The sequence below is a fragment of the Galleria mellonella genome, unplaced genomic scaffold (assembly GCF_026898425.1).
Source record: "Galleria mellonella isolate WM207_F2 unplaced genomic scaffold, CSIRO_AGI_GalMel_v1 utg33, whole genome shotgun sequence".
NCBI lineage: Eukaryota > Metazoa > Arthropoda > Insecta > Lepidoptera > Pyralidae > Galleria > Galleria mellonella.
This window is the reverse complement of record NW_026442079.1, coordinates 10,818,725-10,846,720: the sequence shown is the minus strand read 5'-3', so window position 1 is coordinate 10,846,720 and position 27,996 is coordinate 10,818,725. Positions and strand designations below refer to the sequence as shown.

Sequence of the window (27,996 nt, the reverse complement as noted above, 5' to 3'; positions counted from 1 at the left end):
ATAATCTCCACATGTAACTTAATGTACGAGTATATTATTTTTAATCCATTGTTATGGTGGGATCTAACAAAAATAATATTTTCATATGTTCTCCACAATCTGCACAATTTTGGAATAAAAAAATACTGAGTAAGATTTTTCGATTCCACTTCAAACCACACACTCAATTATGGATCCCAAAAATACTAACATGTCTCTATGCACCTTCGATCCACACATTTAAGGTGTGATTATCTATATAAATGTAATGTTATGTGAAGCTAGATTATTCTAATGAACACAGAAGGTAACATAAAGTGACATGAGACATCTACATTGCAAATACGTTCGTACATTCGCTTGTCTATGGTGCTAAATGAGATAATTTGTTATAGAAGACGACGTTACATAGCGATGAACAATCTATTTTCACGCCAAGTACATACCTTATTATGGGAATTATTGGGCATATAGAAACCGAAAAGATAATCGAACGTCAATTGTCTAACATACCTACATCTGTTACTGGAACCTGATAAATTTCAATTCAGAATTATTTAATTATTATTTATTATAGCATTACCTATACTTACAGTTTGCAGCTAATTAAACTCCACCACTCTATATACAGTTATAATTTTCGTTCAAATTATTTATTACATTTAAATTTCAATAAAATAATTAAAATTTAATTTTATATAATACTATGACAGTTCTATAATTTATATTATAAATAAATAATAAACATAATAATAAGATAATCCTAGATAATCCAATGTACAATTCAATTCTAGTAACTAAATCTTAATATAAACGTTTCAAATATGTTATAGAGATGTATATTAGCATCTTCGATTCTTATATCAATATGTTTTTGATTGTTTGCTTATTAAACTATGGCTATTACGAATTGACGGCTCAGCTTGTGTCACACGAATATCGACCTTACAGCATCTGTTGCACACACGTAGAGTCCTGAAGGTCGCGCGGACGGCGCTGCGCGCGCGCAACTACCGCTGGCACAATCGCATCAGTCGCCGTCGCGAGTACCGGTATCGACCGACGTTTTAGCATCGTGCATTTCATATTTGACATACGATACATGCCGAGAAGCGTTTATAAGATTTATTATTGAAGAAGTTTAATTTCAAGTTTAGTGAAAAATAATATTATTAACCTACTAATTATTTGTCGTTTACCGTCAAGGCGATGATTATTGGCATTGTTGACACAAGACATTTAGTTGCATAGTTGTGCGAGATTCTACACTACCCTGGATTCGTGAGGTGAGTGCCTAATTTTCTTTTTTAATTTTTACTTTAATTACTTGGAAAACAAATTTATTTGTCGAATTTTGGCACTGAATCAAAGAAGTGATGTAAAACACAATACCTACATCGATTAGAAGCATTATGATTACCAACGTTCGTGCGCCAGATACGCCTCAAGTGTGCGTATTCTTTATCTTATAATAAAATAGTAACGAGGCCAAAATTATACTAACACAGAATATTTGAAAAGTCACTGTAAATGCGCAATAATGTGAAAGTATTTTAGAAGTAATAAGTCAAAAAAGTCCTAGACTGACGAAAACATGATCCGATAATAATAAAGAAATTAGGTCTCTACTCAGGGTAGACCCATGAAGTCAAATTATGAAAATGGGTGAAGCAAAAGATATAAAGATAGTCGTTTGAATTTGAACCTTTTTACTTTCAACCTATCCCTTCGAAATAACAGATAGATTTAAATATATGATGCAGACAGCAGTAAATTAAAAAAATAAAAGTTTATATGTTTGTTCATCAGTTTGTTTATTGAAATTATCTTGTTAATTTTACTTTTACTCGATCTCTATGTATTACAACTGAAACCAATAAAATATTTATCATGTTATTATAATTACTCAACCTAAAAAAAAATCGCAAGCTTGCGTACTCATACAATGTACTTAATTAACATTTCATGAACTGCCTACCTAGTACAAATGAGTCATAATATCCAGAAACTGAAAAAGTATGTGTTTCGGACTGACATTGCGGTTTTATGGAAAAATACATTACTAACATTATATTAATGAGAAATTTGTTAAAATAATTTAAAAAACAAAAATTTATCATAATTTATATGGAACCAAAAATCGTATGCTCGTAAAGCAAAACTAGAGGTACCTATTGACCCAAAATCGATAAAATTTGATATTATTTTTAATAGATGATAATGAAATGGTAACCCCGCCTGTGCTATCGATATACTGTGACGGGGCATCATTGAGGGATGATAAATGAGAATAAAACAGGTCGTTTAGGCCATAGTGACGAATTCAACAATAAATTGATCACAATAGTTTCCGGGGAGAATCGCGTGGAGGTCGACCTGATAAGGTTGTTAGCAAAAGGGTTGCTAATTCCTATTACGTTGAAATGCAATACACGTTCAAATGTCAATATTAAAAATCAGATATGTAAATACTATTTACCTATAATCGCATCGCTTTAAGTCCGGATCGTAAATTTAAAATATATGTAAACAATATAAAAGTTTTAAATTAACTAATACATTTTAATTATTAACCTATGTAATTTTTGGTCAGTTAGGTCATACTGGATATGAAGGCAGCAGATATTCAATTATTAATCTAAGTTTGTTAAATGATTGACGATTAAGTAATAAACGATATGAATTTGATTTCCAACTCTAACTCCCTGATTCGATTTTCCGTCAAGCTAATTTAAAAAATATGTAGCCAACGATTGTATGAATGCCCCTTATAATTGTTTATTATCATTAATTATTCATACAAATCTACAACAATAGATACCTACTCGTACATCTAATAAATACAAAGGTATTATAGCTATAGATTAGTGATTAATCCCATCTTATAGACCCATCGCTGGTGGAAAAAACAGAAAAAAGGCAATTAACTCATTCCCCGTTATATTGGAAATGAGTAAGCTCGCGAAAAGAATAGGAATGAAGCGACTAACAGGCATATATTTTCTTAAAACACAATTATATATCAAGCACTGTATGGAATTCAAACCTGCAACCATCGAATGATAAGGTAGCGTTAAACCTTTACAACGTGCAATATTGTTAAATAATAATAATATAATAATAGTATTTGACATTGCACGGTGTAGCGGTTCAACGCTGTGCAAATGTCGTTAAATAATGTATAATTTACAAGAAACATAGCAAACCTTACTCGTTAGTCAGGATCAAAACAATGGTCTTTTAATCAAGTTAACGCTAAACTGTTTAATATTTCTTTTTGCAAACGTGTTCGTACCATATTCATTTCTTAAGGTTTAAATTTGATTTACAAAAATTGCATATCTAGAAATGCACCCTTTATGCTAACACAAGAAGGACTATTCTGCACAAAAGAATAGCGACTTCAGTTGTGCCAACACTGATTAAAAATTAAAGAATAATAAATAAATACAACATATAATAAGTTAATGCTTCATCAAGTGAAGCCAAAATCTACGTGCTTCACTCAAACCGCTTGACCGTCAACGGACCTCTTTACAAATCTTTCTGTAAACAAAACCCGATGATTTTAAGAACGGGCCATGTAAACAAACGGACGAATGTGTTGCATTAATTCATAGAAACTATATTATAAACAGGCGTTGAGAATTAAATGTTTACCTGTTTGAAATTATTATAACCGGTTTACGATTCAACTCTGTATGTAATAATTTTACTACATAAATTAAGATCACTCATTGCCCCTCTCTCGAGCTAACTTCAACCCTTTTCTATGACTGAAATAAAGACAGTTTGATAATAACACACCGCTCTTGGAACATGTGTACATATTTGCAGACAGGGAGGGGGATCACCATCATATCAGCCATTATCTGTCCAATGCTGAACATAGTCCTCCATGACGGTCATAAGGAATGGTGTTGCATCCGCTGATTTTCTGTAATCATTTGGGGAAGGGGATTGTTACTGGTAATAAGAAATAGTGGGCCCCATAATTAACAGTATAATATCCCTATTAGGTCGACCTCCACGCGTTCTCCGCTAGAAACCATTTGGGGGTAAATTCAAGATGAAATCGTCATGACAGGTTAACTGACCTCACTTCATTCTCAATTCTCAACTATCATCTCATACTACCATTAATATCTAGTACTGGTTAAGTCACAATTCTATATATATCTATTTACAAATCTTTTGAAACGACTTCAAAAAAGTAGAGATTCCCAAGTTACAATACTTAGTTTTTTTTTTTTTTTTTATACATATTACACAATATGTAAAACATAAAACAACAGTACTTCTATTATTTAAATATCTCGAATGTACCCAATTCAGACCATCGCCCTTTAAACTAAAGACATTATCCCACGCACAGGAAGCATTGTCATGATTCAACCGAGCCGCATAGTAGACAGGATGAAGAAATCCAGCTAAATTGTTACACATATTATGCTAGAGCTCAGCATAGTCTAATATAATAAAAGTGTAAGTAGACAATGTCTGTATATGAGAGATATCTAAGAAAAAATAATAGAAAAGAAGCCAAAATAATAACTATTAAAAACTTTGTGGCTGTCAGTATGTTTGTTCCGGCATCACGCAAAAACTACTGCTTCAAATAGAATGCGGTTTTCACAGTTGTATTCCTGAGGGTCTAACTTAAAATAAGTTTCATCTTGATACGCTATCTAGAACTGGTCTACTTCATTGGTATCTCCTCCTTCTAAAACCACTCGTACAATGTACCAGGCTAAATAGGGTTGCCAACTTTCGAAAATACCAACTCGGGAGAAATCGTAAACTAATTTTTAAATTTATATGTATTTTGTTTTCGAGCAGCGTCTAATATTTGTCGGTTTTTCACTAATCATAAAAGTTTTTACATGCAAAATCTAAGTTTGTTAGTACTTGTAACTCTTCTTTTACTAAAGAAATACTAATTCAACTCTTCTTTTACTAAAGAAATACTAATTCGATTTCTGTCCTTGTCATCCCTCCAGTCCTTGTCCATACTTGCTCTATCATGCTGAATATGTGCTAGCATGAAGTATTAGAGACCACAAAGCGAGTAAGTAGCGACGAGCGAGCGACGGATGCATTAAATTTTTAGAAAAACTGGAGAAATTATTGCATTCCGGGAGTTTGTACGTAAACTCATCAATGGGGAAGTCGCGTCAGAGGTCTGCGTTTATAACGAAATCGATCTATAAACTTCAAACACCAATCTTAGCGTCACCCTCACATGCGTAGAGTAGTATTGTCATTTTTTATCATTCCACTGCCCAATTCAGAAAGCATAGGCTGCTGTTCTTTTAGTACACAATTATATAAAAACAAAATGTTAAACATACAAATAAAAGTTAAGGAACAAAATAGATCAATTGTAGTGACCAGTACAAGGTAGTGCCTAGTTCACTAGTATGATGGATAAACCAGTCATTCTCGGACAGAAGGACCACGAGTCGTGTAGTTTAAAGGCTTCACAATTCTGGAAACCATTAGGATTGTTGGCATAGCGTCAGCACGCATTACAATAGCCCTCCTAGTTAGCGTATTAACTGCGATTGCTGCATTACTGCACTCAACTATATTTTAAGTGGGTCAATAACCAGGCCTACCACGTCGTCACATGTCTGTACATTTTTAGGGCCATGTTTTACCAAAGACACCGAATCACGTCGCAAACCAAATTATACTACGTGACAGTTATAGTATTCAAACAAAAAGGCAATGTATAGAAAAACCACTATACAGTCATATTTTGTCGAATGAAAACAAGATAAATGTCTTATCTAAGATCTTATATTGAGGCTATTGATTCTTACGATACATTATTACAACTCTACACTTGCGACAAGTAGTCATGAGGTGTTTAACTAAGAATGTGAACCGAACCCAACACAATTGTAAGTTTATTCATTTATAATGGCAATAGCGCCCTCTCTCTCTCACACCTAAATTTTTTACCTGAACGGACGCTTTCTACCTACTTTTTATTACCTATGTGAAGAATAAACGTTGCCTAAATTTACAACCAGCATTTATAACATCCAGACTACAGTGAAGGAGTCGCACAGTGACCTTAATACAATGTTTCTTTTTTAACTTTTTAATACACTACTAATATCTACACGACAGATTAATGGTAAGCTGGAAGGAATAAAATTTATAATAATTATTATTTAAAATATTTTTAAAAGTTCTCTTTTAACTTTTTACAATTTTACTGAATAGTCAAAATCATTCTCGCAGGTGTGAAAAAAATACAGACTTTGTTCAAATAGAAATTAAACATTATTCTCGTATTTCCTTGAAATATTATTGGCAACACTAGCTTTAACTGATTTAAATTTAATTTTAGTCACCTTGTGTAAGTAGTCTAAGCTTTTATCTGCCGAACGTCTAACAAAATCCGCGTGCAGCCCGCGTTTGAATGTAATGTAATTATAAAATAATAAAATTAAAATAAAATTGTAATCATTGGCTTTACTCGCGTATTAAATTCGGTGATTCCCTTCTAATTTGGGACTAGATGGGAATCTTTATTCATGAGCGCGGATCACGACTGAGCCGTGAGTAGTAATGTACAGCATGACGCGTTAATACTCAACAAAATGTTATTTATTAAATAATCATTTTAATTTTTTAATAACACCGTACGCATCTAAACTAGCCTGCAGCCGCTGATCAAAATAAGCAATAACTTATAATTAGTTATAAAACCTTGAATATTTGCTGAACTTATAAATATAGCAGGATATTTACAAGTAAAATCATACATAGAACCGCAACTTTGTGAACGTCCATTCTTCGTTCTAAATAAACGAAAGTCTCTACATATATAACTGCTGAATAACGATTTGTATTGGACTTTGTACATGATATATATATATATATATATATATATATATATATATATATATATATATATATAAAAAAAGATATATATATATAGATAATAATATATAGATAAACAAAAACAGTATTTGTCTTATCCTATTAATATTATAAACTAGATTTTTTTTTTCAATACTTCCTACACATGAATTTATAAAGTAGTAAAATCAATGAAATAGACTACTTTCAGATAGTACCATGGTAAAAGATACTTTAGATTTTAAGTTATACCATTAAGGACAATTCAGTGGAAACCGCTTCCAATTTGCTGCCGTTGTTTTTGCGTCATGTCGAAACAAATATATAGAAAAACAGATTTTTTTTTCAGTTATTGTTTTGACTTCTATTGCTCTTATTAATCTTAATATCTCCCATGTACAGAAATCACTTAGTTATAATTTTATTATAAAAGTTTATAAAGATGTATGTTGTTTGTTGTATGTTTATTACACAAGTGTAACTACAATTTAACAGATTTGAATGATTTTTGGTACAAAGGTTGATTTTACTATCTACCTTTAGCTATGTAGATAGTAGGTAATATCCTTAATATATATGATACTTTATATACTGGCATACACAAATAGTCCAGTGGGATCCCGGCAAAGAATAGACCACCCCTCCATTGCCGTCTAATCAACTACCAACGTAACAACCCAAGAGAGAAGCCAATGTTCAGTAGTGGACCGTTAACGGCCGATATCATCATCATAGACAATTAACAACCGTGGGACAAAATATAGTAGATGAATTCAAATCCTTTTTTTGCACATGGAACAGTGTTTACTGTTAAACGATTGCCTACATTTTTGATTTGTTTATTTTTTCTGCTTTTCCTTTAACAATTGTCAACTACATAATCTACAGAATTTAATTTAGAAAAATCTGTTATTGGCCATACTACTTTGTTATAAAATGTCTGTTAATTTTATTTATAAACCACTGTGGGTTTATTAAAATAAATAAATAAATAATAGCACTTGCTTGATTTTATATTTTTATACAATACGGAGTGTCAAAATGTGGTAAATGATAGTCATCGCCTGTAGATATCATCATATGTGATTCATACATGATGAACAGCATTATAGCCATCACAGAATAATCAGATACATATTCGTTATATATAAGACTATTTATGACTATAAATCTATACCTGTGCAATACCCCGAAGCTTCAATGAACAGAAACAAGAAAGATTAAACCCACATCAGATATATTCCCGGAAAAGACCCCGAGGGTTTAAATTATAACCGTTTTAATTTTAACATTTCATCGTACAAGTGAATATTTTGGATAGCTCAACAGAAAATTAAATTTCTGGATTATTTTTTAATCAAACATTCCACTAGATGTCCGCATTCATACATTTAATTTTTATTCATAACCTACAAAAAATAATAAGAATAAAATGCATGATTATAAAAATTATTCAAAAGAAAAATAAAAATTCATACAATATTCCAATATTATAATAAACGTAAATATAATAAAAATAATTCGTAAAATCAATCTTTTTTCATATTGCCATAAAAATGCATAGTAATAGTATTACGTAAAATGAGTAAAAAGTGTTCAAAATATCAGCTCATATTCTCTTAACATTCTCAGAAATCGGACGTACAAAATTCAGTATCATGGATATAAAATCATCGAAAGTTATTACAGAGAGAAAAGCGAAAGCTCGGTGCAACTGGGTCACTTAATATATGAAGATCAAGAATCATGTTGCAATAAAGAACGACATTGAAAAAATCAAATAATTAATTACCAGACAAAGTTATTGAATGACAGACGTTAAAACAAAATGGTTCAAATAGTCAACAAACGGCGGTTCATTGAGGCATTTAATCGGTATAATGAATTCATCATGATAGGCTAACTGGCCTGTTTTCATTCTCATCTATCACCCTTCAATGGTGCTTCGCCAGCGTATCCCGTTAGCGGAGTTACCATTCCATTTTCATCCATCAAAAAAAAAAGCACATAGAGAGATTTCTAAATATTTTTGATGAAATTTCTAAATACTTTTGTTTTATTTTCTGTCGCACTCATTTATATCCCTGATATCGATTTTTCTAAATTATCTCCCATGTACAGACATCGTCTAGTTCCAATTTTATTATATTATTAAGGTTTCATGAAATACACAGCGATATAGGAATGTAGTCACGGAATGGATGTCGAATAATCTAATGTATTACGTCTTCTCGCTGAAGAAGTCCTATAATATGGCAAAATACAACAAAGTGTTCAGTGATACGTCGTTTCCCTAAACTCAATATAGTCAAATAGGGAAGGGAATGTTGTATTTCCTTCTTAGATTTCCTTATTATGAACCGATCGGTCCGATTAAACCCTTTTCTATATAATATTATGTTATATTTCATAACTTGCACGTTTCTATATTTGTCGTCATGTTCAAATAGTGGCAGTCTATATTTAGTTGATAGAGATTGTCTAAGATATAAAAATACGTAAAAGTTTTTTCTTACACTATTGTAAAAGATTGAATTTAGAGAAATTATATATCATTGAATATACGCTATCATTTTGTCATATCACTATTTTTTTTAAGACGTATAACGTCGAATAGAACAACATATTCTGCGACTTCGTGATGTCTCTAGATATTTTATGAAATCTTTAATATTCTTATTTCTCTACAATATATACAAACTAGGTATCTTGCTCCTGATTCGTATTGGCACAAATAATATAATAGGACCCAGAGTGATGTATTATATAAAATTCACCCTTATGAACACATTCTAAGCAAGCTTTGAAGTCCCCGAGATTACTAATTTTAAATTATCCTATAAATTATTCAATCGAACGCTCATTCATTTTGTAAAATGAATATTTTAACTCTATGAAACGCCTAAGGCAATTGATTACTTTGATAAGAGTTAATACGAGTATTTGGTATTCAATGTTATATAAACGTCATATACGAGTATACAAATAAAATGTTTTTAATGTAATAAATAACTTACAAACACATCAGATAGATAATAAGTCTCCGAAGACATTATATGATATTACTTGAAGCAAAAATTTTCAATGCCTCATTTATTTTTTTATGGTTTACGGTAGTTAGTCACTATACAAAATTTTACACGAAATACCAGATAGCGCTATAATCGAGACTTGTGATTTTAGTTAATTATTTTGTAGGGAAAGGTAATTTGAGATAAAATTTCTATTTCTAGAATAAACTTTTTTGAAATATTTATTTAATAAGAATTGTTTTGTGAAATAAAAAAAAAATACTTTGGAATATTTTTTATGAATCTATCGCCACATTCGGAATACAATATCAAGTTGCCGCAAATGTTCTTTTCGTTTTTAAATAAAAGTTAAGTTTAAAGAAAAATAGAGAATGGATACAATGCTTAATGCCAATTACTGTATTATTATACAGTTATTGTATATTTAAACGATTAATATATAACTAACTCCACGTATTTCAACCGTATTAATTTCACAATCATTCTCTTTTTTACATACCCAACTCTCAGTACCATAAAACAATGTGGGAAACGAATAATAAAATTTAGTAATTTAAAGTTAAAAATACGCATTGTAAGTCACGTGTATGCCTGTAGACGCATTACTCTTGCGTTATTATGTATTGTTTGTCGAGTACGTCGAGTGAGATTATTTAGTTACACTTCAACATGCTCGTTCCCTTATAACAGATTTTAAGTAATTTATTTATTTAAACTTCAATGCACGATAATGTAAATAAGAGTACATATGGCGGACTGAACACCTAATGGTGTTCTCTACCAATCAACCATGAGGCAAGCAAAAAATTAATTAGACGGTGCATTCAGTACTAAAATATGTATAAATATTGTTACTACATATTACATACATACATCAATTTAGTTTATAATCTTAAATTATTTATATTAAAACTGTTATAATTTTCATCAGAAGGGACGTCACCTCGTTTGGCATTCTTATACATATGTATAAAAAAGCATAAAATAGAGCCTAATTCTATTACTCCAATTAAACTAATATCGTCATAATCTAAAAATGGAATAAATTGTTGCAATCCTGCCCGATTACTGAATTAAACTTTGTAAAAAAGAGTCCGCCTCTGACCAAAGGGCCGGATTTAGGAGTTTAAAAATAGAAAAAAATGTTTGTAATTAATTATTATAAAACTTTTCAACGAATTAAAAAACATTGAACGTAGAAGTTACAGCTGAAGTATTTCTGATATATTGTTCAACATACTAGATAACAAAAGCTGGTCAAATTACGAAAATGAAAACATGTATGATTTCAAAACACTCCTATGTTTTCTGATTATATTTTGACCTATTTAACACTTATAATTTCATACATTGAAATAATACAAGTTTACCAATAGTGTTAATCAAGAGACCGATAAATAAAGTTTCATATTACATAAAACTTCATTTAAGATTATACGTTCTATGGACTGGGATAGAGGGCGCTCAAATCACTTCTTAAAAAATCCAAACCAACCAAACCAAAGGTCGTTACAAAAAAAATAGGGATATCTTTGTGCAAAATATTTCTACAATATCTATTGTGTTGCTAATAATACGTATCAAAACATAAAAAAAGGTTATTGTAAACGTATTAAAAATTAAGTAATTACAACTTTAGAAACTGAGATCACTTTATATAGTACCATGTACGTAAGGTATGAAAAAATTGTATCAACACGCTCCATTTCAAGTCATTCGAGTAATAGAAATTTTTAAATTTAAAATTAATAATTACGCTCATGTCATGAACTTTTTCGACCTAACATTTTATTTTACCTGTGCTATATTTCGTAACTTGTATCTTACAGCTTTTCCAGCATTAATTAAAATAGAAAATATTCAACAGAATATTTTCTATCTTATATTATACAATATAAACTATGATTTATTGGCTATATAATATACATTTTACATGCCGATGCAAATTTTGTTAGACATGTTCTTTTTTCTTTATTTTGTGTACAAAAGAGCTCCTCAAATACATATAAAAATGAACAATTAAAGCGCATTATACTAATACTAAATCTTTAGCTGTACAATTTTTACTCTCGAATATTCCAGTTTCATTTCAGCTTCTCAAATGTTGACTCTAAGATATTACTGTATGAAATAAGTCCGCCATTGTATATTAAATATATTATTAATAATGTATCCAATGTAAAGTTGTATAAAATTACAATCTATGGGAATTAGTGACAATTTAATTTATGTATCAGTTGCAACTTGGTTTAACTTAGTACAGAGCTAATACTTAACACTTACATAACACAAGTCTCGTGTATGTGCGAAATGAAGTGACAACATATTGAATAATCAATGACATCGACAACAAAATATGTTAAACTGAGGAAAACGACTCGAGATAGCATCGCGGACATCTTTCTTAAGCAACTGACTACACTAACAGTATCCCGCAGCTTCGTCTGCGAATCAATAAGTATATAAAAAGCCTTATATCCTAAGTTAAGATATAACCTACCCGTGTACCAAATTTCAATCAAATCCATCCATCTGTCCGTCCATCCTTACAAATGTTCCCATTTATAATATTAATAGACTAGGATAGTTGCACAACTTTATGCATATTAATTTTATTGGGTCGATACTTCTAGGTGGTACACGTTCATTTTGCTATTTCGTCAATACATAGATATAGCACGCTCTTACATACAAATTTTACATAATATATACATAAATATTTTGCCAATTCTGAAAAAATCAATTGTCAAAATTGATAAGGGACCATCATGCAAGTTGATAGTTTATTTGACAACTATACGTGTACGAAGTATGGTCAGGCTTATAAGAAAATGTGTTCAGTCTTGTACAGAATATAAGGAATGAAAACGTAAAAGGAATAAATGTCATACATCGTACCGACCACATTCATCCCAACCTCAACTATACCAGACAGCCCAAAAAATCCCCGAAATGGAACACCACATACAAAGGAATGAGTATAACGTAAACAAAAATTTAGTGACTGTACTAGATATTTCAAACTTGCCTTGCTAAATCCCGACTTTAAGGTAATTAAATTATAGTGAATCTTAGAAAACGGCGCCATCTAATATCAACGATAGAACTAAATTAAATACCACTACTTAACTCCTAACTAACGAGAGAGATGAGGGATTGTTAGTAATGGGAAGATTAGCCCCATCGCTATCAATATACCTTACCAGATCGACCTCCACCTGGTCCCCCTGGAATCCATCGTGACTAATTTATCGTTGAATTCGTCACGATGGGCTAACGGCCTTTTCATCCTCACCTATCATCCCGCATCACGCAGACGGAGTTACCATTCCATCATCATCCATCAAAAAAAAACGTGAAGTAATGAAATTATACAGAGCTGACTCCAGGTTTAATTAGTAAAAACCCTTGTATGACTATTGTTATTGAAAGATGGGTTTTTTCAGGCAGAAAAACCAGTGACACTGCGACCTTGCCATGATCATTTGTGCTCGCCCTTTTTTAAAGTTCGCTGCTAATTCCTATCAATGATATGAATTTTTAGCGATGTTTTTTATTTCCTCAGGAATAACCATAATAACACAAAAAAAAACCTTGTAAAAGACATCCAAAATCTGAAAGTATTCAAAATACGATGAATGGAAAAAGTAAATTAATTGGTTCTCATATCAATTGTCAATATATTGATGTAAAAATGATTTGTATAAGTAATACAGAATAGGAGATATATAAGTTAGGAAAATATCAACAACTAAATAATAAATATCAGGAAGTATTGATGGTTAACAAAGAAATACAAATCCACAATGAATGTCCATTGCGGTAATGTAATATTGGCCACAACATTGGGAAAACGTCCGTCGGTAAATAGGTCACATTAATGTCATAATTCAAACAAATTGGGTCGTTCCATCCATCAGTTGACCTTAACAATTGCAGGGTCACATTAATTACAATTATAATTCTTAAATTCTTGCTACCTGTACCACATACGACGACAGCTACTCTGTACTCTATATGACAAAAGAATTGATCGTATTTATGTATGCACAATTGTAATTAATAAATCGTGGAAATATGTATAGGAAAAACTAATATATAATTCGCACTTAGCCTGTCAATTGGATTGTGTGTTGTGATTTTAAACTTTTTTTCTTCTTTTTATTATCTATGGACATCTTTTGGGAAAAAATCGCGTAACAAACAATGGCCTGGGTATCTAATCTGGATATAATACATCATTGTAAAAGAGCATAATACATATAAGTTAAAACGCATTTATTTACTTACCTATTGTCAACACACTAGTAGTCTTGTGTTACATGCTAATAGTAACAATAATCACCTATAAAAAAGTACTTTCAAACAAAACTGACAATGATAGGATACAAGCGAAGCTTCTATAGAAAAAGGAATAATTAAAAATTGTTAGAAGCCTTCCTCAATTTGAAAATCGAATTCCGAATTTCAAAACCAATATAAAAGTTTGTAAAATAAAATGAACAGAGCTACTCCATATTTCAAGCCATAACATACGTACAGTGCACGTAAAGCATACTTTGAAAGCTAGTTCGTGATTTCTTGTGCTCGTTCCGCATTGTTTTCAATATGGCAATAAGCTTTACTTATTGTAATAATTTTTATGCCTTTTCAAATCCTTTATTACCCACGTTGGGTCAACATTACTGAAGCTGTGCAAGGCTTAAAACAATAAATGAAAATTATGCCATAAAATATATTATATTAACTGTACCCGTGAATTCCTTCCAGTGGCCGGGATATATTGATTGACCGAGATAAAAATACCCTGTATCCTTCTTCATTTAAAACATAGTATATGTCAAATTTTTTATTGGTTGAACAGCAAGGATGCAATATCAATTATTTTTAATAAGCCACTTTATTATTTTTAATTGTGGATGGAACTTAATATTTATTTTACATTGAATAATTTTCTTTTGTTTTGAATTTGTTTCGCAGATATAGACATCTTTTTTTATACCACTTAGCTGGCAAATAAGTATACGGCCCACCTGATGATAAGCAGTTACCGTAGCTTAGAGACTCCTGCAATACCACGGACGATACGAACGCGTTGCCGACCCTAAAGAAACCTCATTACCCCTTTTTGACTCCATCTTGTAGCTTCTTGGGAAACCTAAGTTATCTTATAGGTCATAATCAATACGAGATTCGATACACTCTTTTGAATATTACTAATAGAACTGTTCGGTATAAATAGAATTAACGAAATGCAAAACTGGAATTCAAAGATTTAAATACAAGGTAAAAAACGGTAATAGTAATAAACGAGAAACCAGTTTCACGTTTACGTCTATAGAGCTATTTTCGTTTATCCCAAGTAACAAAAGTGGTCACACAAAGATCTCGTCTATGTCCTTTATAAGAAATCGTTCAAAACAGAGGACTCATTTCATTATCGAGAACAATAAATAAGGTTAATTAATATTTTGCTTCTACAAATTGCGTAACGGTGGCGTCCTTTGGTACGAAGTGGTTACTCATTTCATTATCGGGAATAATAAATAAGATTAATTAATATTTTGTGACTACAAATTGTGTAACGGTGGCGCCCTCTGTTATGAAGTGGTTATAGTCCGCCTTTGTTGTACACAAAGACCTTTGACGCGGCTTACCGGACGACGTCATTCAATTCACTCAAAAGCACGTAGCAATGAAAGATTTTGAAAATACAATTGAAAAAACAATAATTGAAAGCAAACAATAAAAATAAATATTCGCCTTTTTCATTTAGAGTTTTGACAAGTATAAGAATTGCACAAAAACATTTTTTTAATGATGAAAAACATAATAATACGAAAATTTCCGGCGTTTTTTATTACGTACAAATGGAGATTTCTACAATCATTTTAACAGTTATATTTTAAAATGCATTATATGCACATCAGTGTATTACAGTTTGCGAATATCTTGTATTGATAAAAGTATCATGTTGTTACACGTATTCAAAAATACTCTGAACAAAATATGTAAATCATATTTATCCTGCATTTGTTTCATTTTCTTCAAAAAAATTACCTGCACTAATAGGCTGGAATTTATATCCCCAGGCCACAAGTCAAGCCTTCCACATTTTGCAAGCGTACCTACAGCATATACCCTCTACGCCCCGAGCGAAATAATTTTATTTGCTACACGGACGACGGTTCTGCACGTTCCCTTTATCGTTAATCTAATGTAATCCAAAACCAAAGAATATGCCTATTACTTGTTTCAATATCTAGATGGTGATACATGGCTCCGTCATTTGAAAAAAGACCTTATGTCATATAGGTACGAGTATGATGTAATACTTAGGAGCCTTGAAAAGAATCGTTTACGTAATTGTATTTAAATCAAGAACGCAAATATTATTCAAATCGTAGATAAATCTGATACCTACTATATTTTTGGCACTTTGTGACATCTCAGATGATAATTTTGAGTACATTTTGCTAAACTACAACACACAATCAGCTTAACAAAATTTGAATTAGTGCATCGATTACATTGGAGAAGAGGGGATGTGTGACCACTGTGCTATTAAGGTGTCTGCCCACTATCCTAATATCATCCTACCAATATAATAAAATTGTAACTGGACGACGTTTGTACATGAAAGATATTCAAAAAATATATATAGGGTCTTAGTAAGACCAATAAATGTCAAATTAATAATCTTTAGAAATTTTTTCTCTCTGTTTGTATGTTTGCTGGGATATCACGCAAAAACTATTACTTCAAATTGAATTCGGTTTTAACATCTATATACCTGTCTAACTTAAAAATGTATATTTTATCTTAATATGTCATCGATTAGTTGTCCTACTTCTGAAAATCACTCGTACGAAATAACGGGCAAAAACTAGTGAGTGTCAAGCTAGTACTAGGCACAAAAAACGTCCCGTACATTACTGCCTAGTAACCTACTCACTGCTATAGGTAGACCAACACCGTTCTACGCCCGTGTACAATTTCTATCAAGCAGTTTCAATACGCATCTGAAGTATGCAGCAATAATTCAATCAACATTATTTATGTTGTACATTTTCTCTATACAGTGTAGTGTCAGAGCATCTAACATTAGTTTAATATTGAACATATCGTCATTTGCAATATACTTACTGTGGGTGACGTGACAGTATAGTGGGCATTGGATCGTAGTAAAATAATTCACATAAAAAATATTTTTTGCACGTGTCAGTACGGTCATTATACGATACGGTGTAGTGGGCACAGAGGTTTAACTACTTATAAAAATACTGACTCGTACTCAAATAAAAAAAAAAAAACAATATTTTTCTATTCTGTGGAAACAGCGTACGATGCTCGCGAGTGGACAAACTCATTTTAAAAAGTACCACGTTATGTGGTCTAGTAGAGGTGCCCTAAAGCACACTTATAACTCAAACGAGCTTTATTGTTGACACGACCACATTTAATCACCGCTAAAGTCGCAGTGTTTATTCTTTGAAAGGAAGTCGCACATTGAGCGACTATTTCTCAAAGGCATAATAAATGCTAACAGTAGAACACGGAATAACTGAATGAAACCGCTATAATAACTACACGTATCTTATAATGAACAGTAATAAACGCAAATTAGAATAGTTAGACTAATTAAAAAGAACACTGTTGAATAAATAAGTTTCATTTTTCACCTTGGGTGTATATTATTATGATTACTTGATTAAAGTTGCAAGAAAACTGTTAGAGATTTAGTATTAAGATTTTAATAGACATATTAAATTGAAATTTATAATAATTAAATAATGGAACACAAATCTGTCATGTTAAAATCGATGTCCATGTATCTGCTGTTATTACGTATTTAATATGGTTTATATTTGAACCAAATTTCTTCTTTATTCAATCTTTTAAACATAGTTGAATGATAAACATGTTGGAAACATTCAATCAAATATCTTTCAAAACTTACATGTTTATAAGATTAATAATTCCATTATTTATAATCTGTTTGTCTACATTTGTTTCTGTCAAATTAGTAAACAATCATCTTCAACAAATACATATTCAACAAAACAAAACAATAGTTTTCCTATCGAATTAGTCTTTTAGAAATAAAATTGCCAAAATTGTGTTTCACAAAAAAAAACGACTTCAATAACGTCAAAACTAGTTATTTTTATTTAAAAATTAAAGTATTGAACCAATTTAATAAAACTTCTGTGAAACCAATCTGTATTTTTTTTATTTTTTTAAATAAAAAAAATCCAAATCTTTTTATAACTAACAAACTTCTGATATAACCGACAAAATTCTGAGAACTTCCTTCTTTTTGAAGTAAGTTGAAACATTAATAATGTGTAATAAAATATCATTAATTTATAGAAGAATCTTTTAAGTTAACTGTTTGTTAATTCTACGTGAGAAAAAAGCTGATTTATTTAATATTTTTTTAAAGCAAAGCAAATCAATATAAATATTAAGCAATCGATGTACCAATTCTAATAAATCATGTACATATTATTGTATTGGCTCCAATTACAATGATGTGTGCGTAATGTGTGTGTACGTGTGTCTGTGTGTGTGATGTCTTATAAAAACAACTGTTAATGCAAATATAACATCGGTGTAATACGAGACGACGCAAAACAGACGTGCAAAATGCCGTTGTTAAACAGATACGTGCAACTCATGCTTCACTGGCCCAATCTGAACTGGTCAGGGGATTGTAGGCAATTATTTCTTACTCTACAACAAAATATGTTTCGCCATTTTATTTATACAGAAGAAAAGGACGATTAGTAATGAAGTCTAACAGCCGTATTGCTCCCTATATTACCCTGTCAGGTCGACCTCCAAGCCGTCCGTCCCACCCTGATATCCCGCCAGCAAGACAATAATGCAAGCAAGATTACTCCTTAAAGGAACATTTTAATTACCTTCTAATCTATTTTAGTTCACTGTCTCTTGTCTACAACACATTTGTGGTGTTGCCCAATTTATTGGGAGACGTTCTACATTGTGATTTGTGGTACACCGCATCTACTTGTACAGGGTTACTACTCGAAAAATCTTTATTCCCATCTGTTGACGTTAGTTCGAGCTATATGGCCAGCCACATAACACTAAGCAATGTGACAACATAATTAAAACTAGTACAGATTCAAAACGTAAGTACAAACATATTCAATTACAAAATATTCAATTATAAATACACATAAGAGGGGGGAAAGGGATTGTTAGTGATGGAGACTGAGAATCTCATTGCTAGCAATATACCCAATCAGGTCGACCTCCTCGCCGTTCCCCCTGGAAACTATCATGGTTAATTCCTGATGAATTCATCATGGTGGGCTAACTGGCCTGTTTTCATTCTCATCTATCACCCTTCACTGGTGCTCCGCCAGCGTATTCCGTTAGCGCAGGCGGGGTTACCATACCATTTTCATCCATCAAAAAAAAATACACATAAGAAATAATAATGTCTATGTTACTGATAACTTGGCAAGCCAGCTTTTAATATATATATTAGCTGACCCCGTAAACGTTGTTTTACCACTTATTGCGAAATATAAAAATCGCAATTAAAATACAGGGGTTGATCGTTAAATGATGAAAATTTAAAGTTGTATGTATTTTACAATGCTAAATTATAATAAAAAAAAATAAAAAAATTATCAAAGAAATAAAAAAAATATGTTAAGGTGGGTCACTCTTATCATTGAGGGGTATGAAAAATAGATGTTGGCCGATTCTCAGACCTACCCAATATGCACACAAAATTTCATAAATATCGGTAAAGCCGTTTTGGAGGAGTTTGGTAACAAACACCGTGACACGAGAATTTTATATATGTATATATATATATATATATATATATATATATATATACATATATATACACACATATATATATATATATATATATATATGTGTGTATATATATGTATATATGTATATGTATATGTATATATTTATGCAAATATTTTTAGTGTTTGGACACATGTTTTTATTAGTTCAAATACGGTTAACGCAAAGACTTAGTATAAACATACGTGACGTGCATTGTTGTTCCTCCAATCACAGTTTATGTAACGGGAATTTTATGAGCTTACTACGTTGATTCAGAAAAATGAGCATAACTTTTTACAATAATATAAAATCAATAGTCCAATTGTAATGATAACCCCTTTTTTTAAGTTGGTTGAAAATTAAATTCTTATTACTACATACACAAGATTGAATATTTTTACGATGACGTAATGGGACTGCGATTCCAGTTGAGTCTTAATAAAAATCCAGTTGAAATAACGGTGTACTACAACGCTGAAAGCTGCATCATCACAAAAGCACGCATGCTGCCTGATTCTCGATACTCATATACTAGCTATGCCAGCGACTTCCTTCGCGTTTATAATAAACTTCCATCACAATTTTGTAGAACATTTTCCATATCTTTATTTTTAAAGGCATCTACTATCAAGTAAAGGGAGAAAAGGAATTGTAAACAAACCTAGCTCTATTGCCAGCAATATATCCTATCAGGTCGACTTCCACGCGGTTCTCCCTGGATACTATTAAAGTTAATTTTAATAGAATTCGTCACTACTGGCCAACTGACTCACCTATCATCTGTCACTGGTGTCTCGTCAGCGTATACTGATAGCGTAGTCGAGGTTAGCATTCCATTTTCATCCCATAAAAACATCTATCAGGTAGAGTCAATATTGTACTTGACAACAGATGCTTTTGAATTCCTTACTTATGACTATATTAATTATTAACGGTATGTATTCGAATTGGAGAAACAAATAGGCTGTATTATCCCACTCAATCAATACCTAGGTATTTGACCCATTAGGGTATAATTATAATTTTAGAACTTTGTATAGTTTATATACTCTTATAAGCACATTACATGGCAGGGTCACAATAAGGCCTGCCGTTCTTATATGAAACGATAACGCATAAACAGACAAACACAAATAATGACGTAACTATACCATTTAAGGCTCGTGGTAGTTTCATCGGATAGAGGCCTTCCTTTATTTATAAAAGCTCGATATCGTTGTTTAATTTTTATATAACACTAGCCGTATTCAGCAGCTTTGCTCGCGTGAATCAGTACGTAAAGTATCCTATATGCTAGGTTAGGATATAACCTACTTGTATACTAAGTTTCATTCAAATCTTTTAGGTAGTTTTTGCGTGTGAAAGATTAATAAATATCTATTCATCGTTATAAACTTTTTTTGTATTCATAGAATTTTACTAAGTAAACATACATAGGTACCAAATACTATTATAAAGATCTTTATAAACCAAATTAAATTGTAAGGAAGTGTAAATAAGTTTTTTTTTTTTTAATGATGGGATGATATTCCTGTTTCCACTTTGATATTATATTTACTTATTATGTTTAAAGAATATTTTTGTTGCTAAACCATACATGTCAATTATCTACAACTTTGTATGTACCCGTTTTTACTAAATATATTTATTGTAGTTTTTTTTTCTTTTTTATCATCCCTGTATGTGTTTACTTTATACGCGTATGATTCAATTTTCTCAATTAATTACATAAACTTCTACTATTGTATATATTTCAGTATTCGTTGTCTATTTTTATATAAATTAATTAATTTTTACATAAAAAAAATAAATTATATATTTTTAATAACTGTTCGTACCAAAATAAAATAAAAATTATTGTCTATTTTTTATTACAAAACTTGATCATTTATTTGTATCTTAACGTATCTTAATAACTTGATCATATAATTCGTGTACTTTCTTAAGCTAATACTTAGAGTACTCGTATTAACTCAAGAACATACACCTATACCTATGTTATTGAGTCAATACTCCGATTCTTAATCTAAATAAATACATATTTTTGACAAATATTAAAATTTTTCCTGCGCTCACGGCCACTCGAACCAGGGGTCCCCTTAAATCGGGGCCCTGTGGCATTTTGTCCGCTCTGCCACCCTATTGTTACGCTACTGCAAATAGGGAAAAACCGTCGTTTTCGATTTACTATCGCATACATCGGTCACGTGATAGTTGTTTGTATGAGGAACTTTGAATGACATTTTAGGTTTCACATTGATATACGCTTTCCGCATTATCCTTTATATACAACCATCTATCTCTGTAACATACATATGTTTTGTTGGTTGATGCGTTATAAAAATAATATACCAATTTATTTATTTAGTCTTTATTTTTAAAATTTAAATCATCTTTATTCAAATAGACTTGTTAACAAGCACTTTTAAATTGCCATTTTTTTAATCTACTACAGAGTTCGAAAGGTTGTTATCTATTAAGAAGAGCCCGCAAGAAATTCAGAAGTTAGGTACCATACATTTAGATATATTGTAATATTATTCAATTAAATGAATATATATATATATATATATATATATATATATATATATATATATATATATATATATATATATATATATTAATTATGTTTACAATTATTTCACACACAATAACGAGACAAGTAGGTATGGAGGACAAAAACAAGACAAGAGAGAGAGAAAAAGAAAACAATTTATAATGACAGATACTGGGATTTAATTCGTAATTATTACAAAGTGTTAAGTAGGTAGTATATATAATATTTTTAATAAAATACATAATGTACTACGAACGCCCCGTTTATTCTGTAAGTAATTGATAACATTGATAAGAGAGTCGTGTATGTCAACGCGCAGTCTCGGACATTGTGTTTAGGTGTTTTGTGTGCCATTTAAATAACTTAATTATATGAGGTCAAACCTTTCTCACGACCGCTATCTCAAGGCACAGATAAACCCTGCAGTCACTAATATCGACTTTAAAAACATTGTTTTTATTTTTATAATGCAGAATGGCAAATAATTCGATGGCATAACTAAAAGAAAATGGTATTCGTCACCTACAGACATGAAGATCGCCATAAATTAATATAATGTTAATAGCCAACGCCATTATAGTTTACTTTATGTCGACTCTACAATCGTTCAAGAGAAAGGATTGTTAGTAATAGAAACTAATAACCTTATTGTTAGCAATACGTCCAGTCAAATCGACCCCCTCGCGGTCACCCCTGAAAATCATCGTAATTAATTCCAGGTAAATTCATCACGATAAGCTAACTGACCTGCCTTTTTATTCTCACCTATCATCTCTCACTGGTGCTCAGGCAGCGTATAACATTAGTACAGGCGGAGTTACCGTTCCATTTTCGCACATAATAAAGACTCCATGACCAACACAGTGTATTTTCATTTGAAAGGACTAAAGTGTGATTTTGAACTTTGTAATTTCATTGCCGTACCATACCCCACTTTTCAAAGAGAAACAGCCTTGCCAACACTACTCGACAGAAACAGGAGTGTGACCATGAAGACGACTTTTTACAAAGTCTCCCACTTGCTCTATCTATAATCAAATTATTACACAACTTTCCGGTATTATATTAGAGGTAAACTAAAATAAAGGTCGTATATGAGTACATCACACAACTATAGCACCTATCCACACCGACAGCTTGCTAAAATGTCACACATGAACGCCGTATGCGTATTAGTAAATCGAGCACTTTTATCTGATAAGGCAGCACCGATAAGCCGATGACTAGCTGACTCACAAACAGATGGACTTCTTTTGCTGTACAATAACGACGCATTGCGACAAAATTGTGAAATATATCATAGTGTGAAAATACCCATAAAACTTGAGCATCAGATGCTATCTTGTAATTATCGGATATGGCCATACTCTTATTAATTTTAAATAAGTTTTATAGTTTATATAATTATAAGGTTCCTAACAAAATTCTACTTTGTTTCAGGGCATGAGTAATCTTGTGAGATGGTGACATGATTTAGCATGCGCTGTGCGACGTGGTGGCAAGTTCTTCTAGCGCTTTCAGCGCATTCTCTCGCACAGGCCATCGTGCCTACAATCTGCGAAGAGAAATACTGCGAATGTGATTCGTTCACCAGAGTCATATGCAACTGCGCAGAGAACAATGTAAGTTTTCTCTTTGTATACTTTTACTTTTTGTCATGAAGAACAATGTTATGAAAAGTGGTAAATATAAAGTAAAAAAGCATGGAGATCACAGAATATACTTTTATGAGATGATAATGAAATGGTAACCCCGCCTGTGCTATCAGTATACATTGACGGAGCACCAGTGAAGGATGATAGGTTAGGACGAAAAAGCAGTAGTTAGCCCATCGTGAAGAATTTGCTAAGAATTAAGCACAATGGTTTCCAGGGAGGATCGCGAGGTCAACCTGCTGCAATTTATTGCTAGCAATGGGACTATTAATATAATAATACTACCCATTACTAACGATCAAGTGACCAAGTTGGGGGAAGGCACCCAACTGGCCACCAGTGAGGAATGATAAATAAAGATCCAAACCAAGCCAGTTGGGCCCATCGCGACGAATTTATAAGTATTAATTGCGATGGTTTCCATGGGGGAATCGTGGAGGTCGACTGCTAGTCCCCATTACTAAGAATCCCTTCTCCCCTCCCGCATAGAATGTACTGTTAAACACATTGTACCTTCAATACATCTTTATTACATTCCATAATTTTTTAAATCTACTTAGCAACTTGTCTGCCATATCTCACTCTTCAAACAGAAACAAAAATGCAAAAAAAAAAAAAGAACAGTAGAAACAAAAGTGAAACAAAGTTACTCATGTAGATGAAATCGCACCTGTGGGACTGTGGGATTTAAATATATTTTAGTGAAAATATTAGTGGCATCAAAATACTAACATCATTATTTTCAGTGAAATAAGATAACTTAATTCAAATGTAATTAAAACAAAAGCAATTAAACTAATAATATGTAGGGAAGTAACTATTCTAATTTGGCATAACTGATCTGTTTATTTATTTTCTCTCAGGGGAAGTCAAAATCTTTTAAAAACAAATTATACATGCATGATATATGAAAGTTCTCCTTGCCTAGCTCCCAAAGGGTCTACTTTGATATGAACAGGCAATTTGACAAAGAGAATTGTGCAAATTATCATTGTACAAACGTCTTCCATTCCATGAATTATAAGAAACAGGAATTAACACGATCATTTAGATAAACAGGTTCCCGTTGTAAATAAATTATTTTCTATTCCAGGAGCAGGAGGTGACTCTTAGGCCAGATGGAGCCTACAGAGTTCCATCTACGGCATCTGCAATCATAGTAAATTCTTGCAACCGAGTTCAGTTCCTCTCAGACACGGCACGCGACTTGATTCATCTGCGCACTGTAGAGGTGCGGGGTTGCAACCATGTAGTCATCAATGAACGTGCTTTGGCGTGGTCACCGTTCCCCAGAGAAGCAGAAATGAATCCTGGCTTGCGAATTTCAATTCACAATAGTACAGTGAACGAGATTTCATCGCACGCAATCCAAGGACGTGTAGATGATATAATAATAACCGGCAGCAGGATCAACAACTTGAAGCCATTCGCTTTCTCTAGTCTTATTGGTGTTAAGAACGTAGAGTTAATAGACAATGTATATGACACCATAGAAATACAGCCGTTTAAGAAGTTCACCACAATAAACTTTATAATGCGAGGTGGTAATATAGGTACGCTGCCTAGCAGATTTCTCTCTAACGTAGATGTGACTGACTTATTCCAAATGGAATATGTAACGATAAATAATATAAATAGCTTAACATTTCTTGTCAACTCACCAAAGAGGGTCGTCATTGAAGGTAATGTGATAGGCACGCTGGAAGGCGATGGATTTCACATACTTACAAGAGGACCTATTACATTTAGGAATAATACAGTGAAAACGGTGGCACGAGGTGCTTTTCTTGGATTTTCAAGTGATTGGAAGCTCGTGTCCGTTACGGGACGCCAAGAGCTATTGATAGACAACAATACTTTAGGAGAATTGGTGCCTTCGGCGCTAATTTACAACAGTACGACATTAAGTATGCGCATTGACAGTCTCAACTTAAATGAAACCTGCACATGTGATTTAGCGGAGGGGTGGCGAGAAATACTGAATGTACAAAGTGGTGCCATAATGTGTTGGTATTACCTAGAAAACCACTATGTTTCGCTACGAACATTTGTGGATAGCAGATGTGGTGAGTTCAAACAGACATTTTGGATCTATGTAGTTATAGGTATAGTTCTTGCGGCGATAGTGGCCGCTGTGATTACAGTCATCATAGTGAGACGCGAGAATGAAAAGAAAAAAAATAAAATACAGATAGTGTTGCCCGATGGTAAAACTTATAGGGAGACCGAGGTCCATATAATAGTGGAGCGAGCAGAGCTGCTATCGACTGACTTTTAATTCTGTGAACATTCCGGGAGTGATTTCAGTTGCGTGTAGGTTTTTCTACCTCAGTGTCACTCAGATAACATTGTGCCAATATAATTTTAACGTCCTATCAGTATTATAACGAACGTTCGCTTGAATATGAGAAATATTTTGTTACTTCATGTTTTGTTACCCATTGAATTAAATTATTTTTGGAAATTTCTTTAATAAAGTATAATGTAAGATATTAATATTTTCATTTATATTACATTTTGATTGATATCATGCCTGTCTTATCGGCAACGCGATTAAATTTATTTTTTTGTAGAGCAAACGACATAATTATATTGTGTATGTAAGTATATTGCTGCCAGCGAATGTGCGAAGTAAATATTAAATGATTGCGCAATTATCACTGCATATTTGCCTAATGATTAATTATATTGTATTGGAAATAGAGATAATAAAATTAATTAAGTATATGCAATTATGCGAATACTATTATTTTCCTTGTACGTTTATACATTGTATATTAAACATATAAAATATTTCAGACATGCAGTCTGAGAATGGAATACATGAGTAAGAGATATTTGGTCATAAGATATCCTATCTGTTTGTGTTATTTACCAGGGGAAGACTTTTGCACAAAAGTCGCCTATATGGTTACCTCTATTCCAGTCGCTATTATTGTTAAGTAAGTATTATTATTCTATATTATTGTTAAGTTTATTCTCAATTCATGAAGTAATTTATGCACGATGTATGCACAAAAATCTTTATTGAATATCCATACTTAAAAAAAATTATCTATCCATATTCATCCATATAATCCATTGAACAAATTATCATAATTTACACTACAGGTATAAATGTCTATTTGGTCCTGGCATAGAATAGACCACCCTTACCTTTCTTGTGGGTGTCGTAAGAGCCGACTAACCCGCCTGCCAAGCGTGGCAACTACTGGCAAAACTCCCCTTATGAGGAAGGATTTAAGCAATGGACAGTTAACGGCTAAAATGATACTACACGAATATGCTGATTTCTTACTACTTAATATCACTAAGTACAATATACACTAGTCATAAGTATGAAGATAAGCAGGAGCTGCTGAAAGATATATGAAAAATGTTAATAATAACTTACCTTGAAATCATTCTAACATACACCATTTTCAACATTAAATAAAGCATCCTGCACGCCCTCTTGTGTTCATATTAAATTTAAATACGCATAATCTTCTCTCACTTCCTTCAGCTTCCCTAGATTACAGTCAGGCATAACATATGGAGACAATAGTTTGTCTTCATGAATGGCAAGTGTATAAAAATGGCAACGCATGAAGGCAAGAGTGTTACGATGCATTCTGAGACATTCGTGGTGCTGTTTGTGTTTGTAGACAATGATTACCACTTTCGATCAGGTGGCCAGCCAGCTTGTTAATTATATGGTACCATATTGCATAATAAAAAAATATATTTCACACATCTCTACACTAAAACCCTCTAAAATAAAAATCGATAACAACATTGTCTTTCTTTAATTCTATCATTTGTAAAAAAATATACATTAATGTAATAAATATTTTACATTATTTAATTTTTAAATTACACAAATTATTATACGTGTAGTCAAACTAAACCTAAGTTGAACTCAACCGTGATACAAGACCCAAATTAAAATTAGGTCAGAACTATGAAAGTAAGCAAACCAGCAAATAATAAGGCGCAAACATAATGTGGGCTAGAACAATGTTATCTTTTGTCTATTTTATAATCGTATCTTTACATTAATACGTTTAATGGAATA

The 27,996-nt window shown here is 32.0% G+C and overlaps 2 protein-coding genes across 6 annotated transcripts in view; one reads left to right on the top strand and one right to left on the bottom strand.

Moving 5' to 3' along the window:
• The window catches only part of LOC113518531 (E3 ubiquitin-protein ligase MYCBP2), a 162,209-nt gene that overhangs the window by 91,204 nt on the left and 43,009 nt on the right, over nucleotides 1-27,996 (bottom strand). The gene's annotated exons all lie outside the window — the stretch shown is intronic.
• LOC113517898 (uncharacterized) lies at nucleotides 1,001-26,431 on the top strand. Of its 2 annotated transcripts, none has more exons than XM_026902653.3 (3): nucleotides 1,001-1,265; nucleotides 23,725-23,906; nucleotides 25,033-26,431. In XM_026902653.3, the coding sequence occupies exons 2-3, from the start codon at nucleotides 23,763-23,765 to the stop codon at nucleotides 26,215-26,217; spliced, it is 1,329 nt and encodes a 442-aa protein (XP_026758454.1). In that variant the 5' UTR covers nucleotides 1,001-1,265; nucleotides 23,725-23,762; the 3' UTR covers nucleotides 26,218-26,431. The 2 variants fall into 2 exon arrangements, with proteins under 2 accessions (XP_026758454.1, XP_026758446.1); XM_026902645.3 differs by lacking the exon at nucleotides 1,001-1,265 and adding an exon at nucleotides 23,482-23,628.